Source organism: Penaeus vannamei, chromosome 1 (genome assembly GCF_042767895.1).
Source record: "Penaeus vannamei isolate JL-2024 chromosome 1, ASM4276789v1, whole genome shotgun sequence".
NCBI lineage: Eukaryota > Metazoa > Arthropoda > Malacostraca > Decapoda > Penaeidae > Penaeus > Penaeus vannamei.
This window is the reverse complement of record NC_091549.1, coordinates 51,309,530-51,317,428: the sequence shown is the minus strand read 5'-3', so window position 1 is coordinate 51,317,428 and position 7,899 is coordinate 51,309,530. Positions and strand designations below refer to the sequence as shown.

The window sequence follows — 7,899 nt, the reverse complement described above, 5'->3', positions numbered from 1 at the left end:
GAAGAAGAAACCAAAGAAAACGTTAAATATTCAGCTATAAAACGAGAGCGAAAGAAAAACAATAGGCAACTCCCCTGCTGGTTACGGCGAGGCCCGATAGAGGGCAGCATCGTCGCCATTTTTCCTTTCCGAGGAAGATCGTCTCACCGGCCGAAGGTTAGTGCTTTTCCCTTCCCGATTTTAGACTGTTAAAGGTAATGTCGTGGGTCTTATGTGTTACCAGTGCGAGTATATGGGTTCCCGAAACGCATATCGTAATAGATGGAGGCTATTTCTCCAAGGATGAGAAAGATAGAAGGCGATTTTGTAAGGATTGTCCGCCCGAGGCATTGACAAGGCCGAATCCCCTCAGAGCCATTATCACGTGTTCCTTTGTCCGCAACTATGTCTCCCTCGCATTTGAAGACGAGTTGCTCCATGTCACAGACTACCGATCATGCCACGATGTCAGAATTAAAGATCCGGACGCGTGGCAACTTACGGACGAATGGCGGACGCTGAAAATATTACGTTCTTGCGAACTGCAGAGATTTCTTCGATTTTCTCAGTCACGGGGAAGCAGCACAGATAATCCCATTTGCAAATTTACTTCTCCAGTTTCCATTACTTTGAGAAATGATAATAATTCCGGTGTTTTATGGACGTTGTCGTGGTTATTTAGACATCGTTAAGATCATGCTTTTTCGTCGCGTATTTAGAGGAAAAACACGTAAGCAATTTCGTTTCGCAATAGGCCTATAAATGATAAGAAAAAAAGGTCGAATTTGGGTAAAAATTGAATGAATCGATCGCCATAGGCCGCGAGGAGGACCCGAGTGGCCTACAAGAGTCATTTTTGGGGAAGAAAGAAAAAATGTTTACCAAAAGAGTGTGATTTAGGTATTTGTGAGTGAATGTCGCCAAACCTCTTCTTTTATCAGTTTGCTCGAGAGTAGGAAAGGTATCATAGGCCTTTTAACGGGTTTTAGGAGTTGGGTAGTCACGATGGGGAATTACAGCGATTGGCGTGTGTTCCGTGCGCAGAAATTATTTGGTCAAATTCTGTCCACGCAAATGTAGTTCTCGGGGTAACTCCGCGCGCGCTTAGTTCTTTTTTAAATCGTCTTCCGTGCCTAAAGTTCTTTAGACCTTTCTGCGCACTTGTTTCATCATCCGTCCGTAGATTAGCTCTGCGCAGTTAAACAATAGTTTCATATAGTCGACCTGTTCGTTCCTCGAGCCCTTTTGTGGAGTTTCCTCCTCCGTTGTTGCTATCTGTGGTTGTTGTAACAGTAGGTGATTTCTGTGTAAATGTAGACAAAATGTTGTTTTCCGCATATGAGAAAAATGTATTTTTCCCTGCGCAAGAAAAATACTCATCAGTCTGGGCAATTGGGTGGGGTTTTGGGGGTGAAGTCCTTGGGTGAGGAAGGGTTTTGGTTCATGCGGCAATGTTTGGATTCCTTGGAGTGGCCAGGGGGCACTTCTTTACAGTACGGATGCACTTGCCAGAGACCAAGATCCCAACTCCATGTCACAGTTTATTGATCAGTCTAAGTTGCCGTGACAAGGTGTGGCCTTTGGGTACTGCCCAAGTGGAGGGTTTGTGGGGCACTGCTCCTTGACACTGCCCAGGAAACCTTGTCTTCTACTCATATGCGCAGTAAGATAAAGCTGAAACTCGGTAACACCGAGTGGACTTTGGCAGAGAGCGACTGTTTCCTTGTTCTTTTACCTTCATTTTTGCCGTTATTGTGTGTCTACAGATAATTTTTTGTACCAATGGCAGCAACTTTGTTCATTACAAGAATATGCACTGTTTGCCTGAACTGAGTGTCTCCTTAGCTTAAACAGTTACCAATACTTTCCCTCAATTTCATTTCTGGCAGAAACCATTAAGAGATTTGTGTATCTTTCTGTGAAACAAGTAATTGCAGAAATTCTTTATAATATGGACCCACTCCATGCCACAATTTAACATTCTTAGTTGCTGTGACTGGGTATGCCCATTCTGGCACTACCATTCTGGGTAGTGCCACCAGGGAACCTTCAGGGAAACATTGTCTTCTTCACCATAGCATGATATGAACTGAAATGGGAAGCAGTGAATGGACTTTGGCTCTGAGTGGCTCCGTGTGTCGGAAGGTTCTCTTACAGAGCACTGTAACTTTTAGTCTTCTCTAAGAATATTATTAGTTAGCCCTAGCTTAGTGTGTCCATACTGTAAAGATTAACTGTAATTATAAAGTTAAATGTCTGAAACTTACGATGGGTATATGAGGCTTCTAATGTTCTAGGGAATAAATAGAAGGTAAGAAAGGTTAGGTTTGGAATATTGGGTTCACATGATAACCTGGTTTTGGGACTTGTCTCTGGTGGATACATTTCTCTTGGTAACAGATACCTCAATCTTTGTTTAAATATTTGGATGGTTAGTGTGTATTACTTTTTATGGTGCTTCTTTACAGTATGGAAGCACTCGCCAGAGATGTCCTTAACTTAATGCTAAAAAATCTATTCCTTAATCCAAGTTGCCATGACTGGGCGTGCCCTTCCGGTGGTGCCTGAGGGGAGGGTTTATGGGGTTGGCTTTGCTTCCAACACCCCCAGGGAAACATTGTCTTCACATTGGTGTACATGGCAAGATGAGCTGAAACTCAGGAGCACCAAGTGGACTTGTGCTAAGAGCAGCGCTTTCTGCGATATTTTTCCTTTTATTTGTGCCATTACTGTTCATGTCTTCACATTATATCTTGACCAACTCTGTAATGCTTTGGTCTCTACAGTAATACATAATGTTGCCCAAACTTAGTGCGCCCACATCGTAAAGATTACCCTATATCGCCTGTAACAAATACCCTTTGCTGGAGTAAACAGTGGTTTGGGTGGCAAAAGCTTAGATAGGACCCCACCCATCACAGACTTAAGGTCCATAACTTGAAGAAACAGATTAATCACATTCTAAATGCATAATCTACTACAAAGATCATGGCATGACCTAGTTTGATCCGTTAATTGGCTTTAACTAAGATATGTGCCTTTGTCAGACTGAAGCAAAATGGCTTGTGTGAATTGTGTGATCTTAACATAGACAATGATTTCATGCTTCCATACTGACTGGTCAAAGATAACAAATTTAAAGACTCATAGACCAAAAAAACATTATTACACTGATGTGAAATAATCTGGTTTGTCTATCATGTAATGGATACTTGGGATTTATGACTAATGTTTATGGTGATAAGTAATTAATTCCACTTATTGGATTTGGTTTCATGTATTATCATTGCCATTAGTCTGTATTCACTGTCCCCCTTTCTTTTTTAACCTTCCCTCTTTAAAGATAGATCCAGTTTGGTAACCTTTTTACCAGATGACATTTTCATTTGTTGGTTGAATTAAATGCTGGTGCAGTAAATTATACAACCAACCCAGTAATATGATTTTATGTAGTTTTTTAACCACTTTTGATGTGGGTAATGCATATGACACCCGGAAATTAAACATTGCGGGGCGTCCTGCCGCTGTGATGCTGAATCGGAGCGCAAGCATAGCAGGCCATGGCCGGTGCACGGGCAGATTCCGGGCCATCCCTGCACGCTGATTTTGAAGCCGCCCAGATCCCATTATTTTCAGCTTCAAAATGTACTGTTGCTAGTGGGTTAATTTAATCTGATTTCATCTTAAGCTTCATTTATTTTTTTAAATGACCACTTGGCTTTACTGTTCCAACACCCATGGTGTGATAGTCCTGTTAATAGGGGAGGGCATAGAGTATCAGGGAAATCATGGCCTAAAATAGGCTGAAAAAAGTGCATAAACCTAGTGGATGGAAGTGCCAGATCTCTCAAACCTATAGGAATCCAACCCATCTTTTGGTATAAGCTATGGCAATTTACACCATTAAGAGCCACTAGACCCATGTGGTTATTGCACATGTCCTGACCAATAAATGAACCTAGCCTAACCCAAGGGATTTGTAAAATGCATTCTCTGTATTCTCTACCCTGGGGCTCAGACCCTGGATCCCAGTGGGAATTTTATCATATGATATATACATTCCCTAACCAAAGCCCGATGGTCCCCTTTGAGTTTAGTACAATATGCTTTATATAGTCCCAACGAAGGGCCTCTGCCCCCAGAACTCTTGGGGAAAGCGACCTTTATATAGCCAGCACAGGACTTTTCTTGGCTTTAATCTCTTGTATGAATTAACCCATTAATGCCGGTATATTTTGAAGCTGAAATTAAAAGATTCTGGGCGGCTACAAAATCGGCGCGCAGGGCTGGCCCGGACTCTGCCCGTTGGGCTGGCCGTGGCCTGCTGATGCGTGAACCCCGATACAGCATCACACTGGTGGGATGCCTGACAATGTTTATTTTTTCAGGTGTCATATGTGGGACACCTGTCGTTAGTAGGTTAACAGGATGTGATAGTTTCTAAGGTCCATTTCTTACGCATATCCACTATATTGTTTCGAATTGACCTGGAATTGATGCAACAATGAAAATAAAGCATTTCTCATTGCTGTTTTCACTGTCATATGGCCCTGCAGTTGCTTTGCCAGGTGTGATTTTCGCCAAATATACCAATCGGTCAAATCATTCTCGGCAGTTGTCAAAGAATGGGGTCTCCTGGTGCTGTCAGATATCCCAGTGACAAAAATGTGTATGCACAGGATATTGTAAAGAAATATTTTTATTTTCCTTTACTGTAAGGTTTTGTGTGCTTTTTGTTGATTGTTAGTGTTTGTAAATTTTTGATAGTATATGCAGTTTTTAGTATAATGGTTTAATTTTTCTCCCTGTAGGTTCTCATAAAAGAACACAGCCATCACAAAAATGCCTCAGCTCACAGAAATTGAGAAGACCACCCCCTCCGCAGCTGAGGCAGCAGAGGAGCATGAGGCCGGCTCCGGCTCAGACTCTGACACAGAGGTGAGGAACTGGCACAGGCCTTGTTGGTTATATGTGCTCTTGAGTATTTGTTTATGTATATTTTTTCTCATTTTGATGCTCTTTAAAAAATATGAGCAGCTGTACAAGGAGGAATGACTTGGAATTATATTCCTCATGTAATACATCACAGGATTTCCTTCTTAGTGGTAACATTTTCTCATTCTAATTTTAACACAATAGGAGTCTCTGCCAGAACTGGAGCAGGGTGATATTGCCTCTGCCCCAGTAGTCACAGAGGCTTCTAAGGTGGCCAAACAGAGCCGATCGGAGAAGAAGGCTCGTAAACTGATGGCCAAGCTGGGACTGAAGCAGGTGCCTGGTGTGAACCGTGTCACCATCCGCAAGAGCAAGAACATCCTCTTTGTCATCAACAAGCCTGATGTCTTCAGAAACCCTTCCTCAGACAGCTATATTGTCTTTGGTGAGGCTAAGGTGAGATAGAAAAGGTTTTAATGTTGTTCGAAAGAAATAAAAAAATGATAAAACTATATAACCCTAAAATATGGTAAATTGGTAAACCTTTTTCAAGAAGTTGTTCATCTTTATCAAGTAGGTGAATAATTTTATACTACAAAAGATTTTTGTAAGTGACCTTATTTCTCAAGTGGAAAAGTGTGTATTTACACAACTTTTTATTAAAAGTTGTAAATGCTGAAAATTTGGCTCCGAATGAGAAGAAATTACTTTGATACTTAGTTGTAGCTCAGCCTCATTTTACATCTAATTGTGTCCAACGGTTTCCAGTTTATGCCATTGAATTGTACAGCATTGGCAAAGATATAGTAAGATCTACATTATTTAAACTTTCTAGAGTTACTTCCCCCCCCCCCTTTTAAACAGACATAAATTATGATTGTGTTCTAACTGTTTGTTGGATTAACAGATTGAGGACATGAGCCAGCAAGCCCAGATGGCTGCTGCTGAGAAGTTCAAGGAACCTGCAGTCAACCCTGCCAAAGACACTGCTGCTCACACCACTGTAAGTAGGCTGTTGGTTTTAGTGTATTTCTCTTTTCCTGTAGTGTTATTGTGCTTTAGAAACTGTTAGAAAATTGTACTTGATACTGCAATCAACTTGGTAAAAACAGGATAGTAAGATGAAAATATGTAGGTGAATATAACCTGGAAATGAACTTGCTGCTTGTTTGTTTTTCTGTTAGAAATACTAGGTAATGAAGTATGAGAAAGATAGTGAGAAAGAATAGCATGATGTTGACCATACGAGCATTGAGTTTGGGATAAATCTAGCCTTCCAAAATGTGGCTTGATATGACTAGCCCTTTATTGAATAATTTCAGTTAAAGGTCCTTCATTTTCTTTCTTTTACAATGTACCTTGTCTTGTCAGGGAAGCTATCCTATTTCATTATTGTGGAATGCCCTTTTATTTTAGAATACAATGTCTGAACCACTAAATTTCATATTTTGAAGTTAGTTATTTCTGCTTTTGTGTTTGAGATTAAATGGAGGAAATTGGAAAACCTAAAGTTTACATTAAGGTTGTTAATTTCCATAGATATCTTTCAAGATTGATAGAATCTCCCCAAATAATTTGTGGACTAGGTTGTTCCACTTGTTTAGTTGTCGGTAATATGTCACTTCTTTGGATGATCAAGTGATTTCTGTAATGTAGCCTTTTTTGTATGCTTTGGGTGGAAAAGTGCCTTGCAAGCTCCAGTATGATTCTTGCTTAAAAATCTGCAACCTTGATTCACTAGCAAAAATTGCAAAGTATAGGAGCATTCCTAAATTTCCAACTTTTTAGTAATCCACTAGTATACATTTATTTCTTTGCTTATTAGTGGAATCAACTTTATTCCCTCTAGAAGTGTAAGGATTGCAGAATTCTTTTGAGGGATGCGTTAAAGGTTGAATTATTGACTTTTTGAAAGAGCATAGATAATATATATAGTTGAATGTAGTGAAAGTTATTAGGAATTAAGGGAGAATGCATTTCATTGTCTAATACACAAAAAAAAAAATTATATTTTGATTATAGCAGAGTTATTAGACAAAGGATATTCAAATGTGTTGCTTAATACAAGTTTTGATTTTTTACATACTTTTAGTTGACAAGTTTGGAAACATTAACCTGCTGTCTTGATAAGTATTCTGGCTCGTCTTGTCGTTTTTGACAGTTTTATACCATTCAAAGATGAGTAACCATGACAATCTCCCACAGGTACCTGCCGCTATACAAGAAGACGAAGAGGAGGATGAAGAGGAGGTGGACGAGACTGGAATGGAAGAGAAGGACATTGAGCTTGTTGTATCCCAGGCCAATGTGTCCAGAGCGAAGGCAGTGAGAGCCCTGAAGAATAATAACAATGACATAGTGAATGCCATTATGGACTTAACCATGTGATTTTTTTGATTACTTATTTTTTTCCCCCCCCCTTCCCCTACAAACAAAAGGAGACCTTTGTTATGGGATTATGATGTCATTTTCCCGTGGATTGCAGATGTTACCTATTTCTTTGAGTATCGAAATCGTGTATTGCTTTTATCAGCCAGCTTACGTGCAACAGGCAAACGTATATTACAGTTATGCGTATAACATATATTGTAATTAATACATATAATAAATTCCAGTTATTCGAAGTTCTTGTGCTTATTTTACCTTGTGATTCTTGGCTCGTGGTGATGTACAAGTATTGCTTGGGTATAAGGAAATGGGAATCAGACCTCCAAACAACCGTGAAGCTTTCTGCAAGAGCCACAAGAAATTCTGTAATATATATGGCAATATATAAGAAATTAAATCAGACTCCAAAATATCTCCCAAAGATGTTTTTTTTTTCACTTGTAAAAATTTCCAGTATATAAAAGGAAATGTGGAGTCCTAAAGGGAACCCTTAATATTTTACTATGTAGACTGAGACCACACTACTAATAGGCATCTAAAGACCAAATATGGCACTATCACAAGAATATACCAAAAGATGATCAATGCTAAGAAATT

General features: G+C 39.7%; 1 protein-coding gene across 1 annotated transcript; it reads left to right on the top strand.

Annotated features, from left to right (window-relative positions):
• Window positions 1–8: 8 nt before the first annotated feature.
• Nacalpha (nascent polypeptide associated complex protein alpha subunit) lies at window positions 9–7,538 on the top strand. Its single transcript, XM_027379062.2, has 5 exons — window positions 9–156; window positions 4,791–4,917; window positions 5,119–5,370; window positions 5,822–5,917; window positions 7,120–7,538. The coding sequence occupies exons 2-5, from the start codon at window positions 4,822–4,824 to the stop codon at window positions 7,300–7,302; spliced, it is 627 nt and encodes a 208-aa protein (XP_027234863.1). The 5' UTR covers window positions 9–156; window positions 4,791–4,821; the 3' UTR covers window positions 7,303–7,538.
• Window positions 7,539–7,899: the final 361 nt, after the last annotated feature.

Bases quoted from the DNA above. Each gene is read 5' to 3' on its own strand.
- Nacalpha (XM_027379062.2), top strand. From the start codon at position 4,822: ATGCCTCAGCTCACAGAAATTGAGAAGACCACCCCCTCCGCAGCTGAG. The intron at 4,918-5,118 runs GTGAGGAACTGG...TTAACACAATAG, and splicing joins GCTCAGACTCTGACACAGAG to GAGTCTCTGCCAGAACTGGA. The intron at 5,371-5,821 runs GTGAGATAGAAA...TTGGATTAACAG, and splicing joins TTGTCTTTGGTGAGGCTAAG to ATTGAGGACATGAGCCAGCA.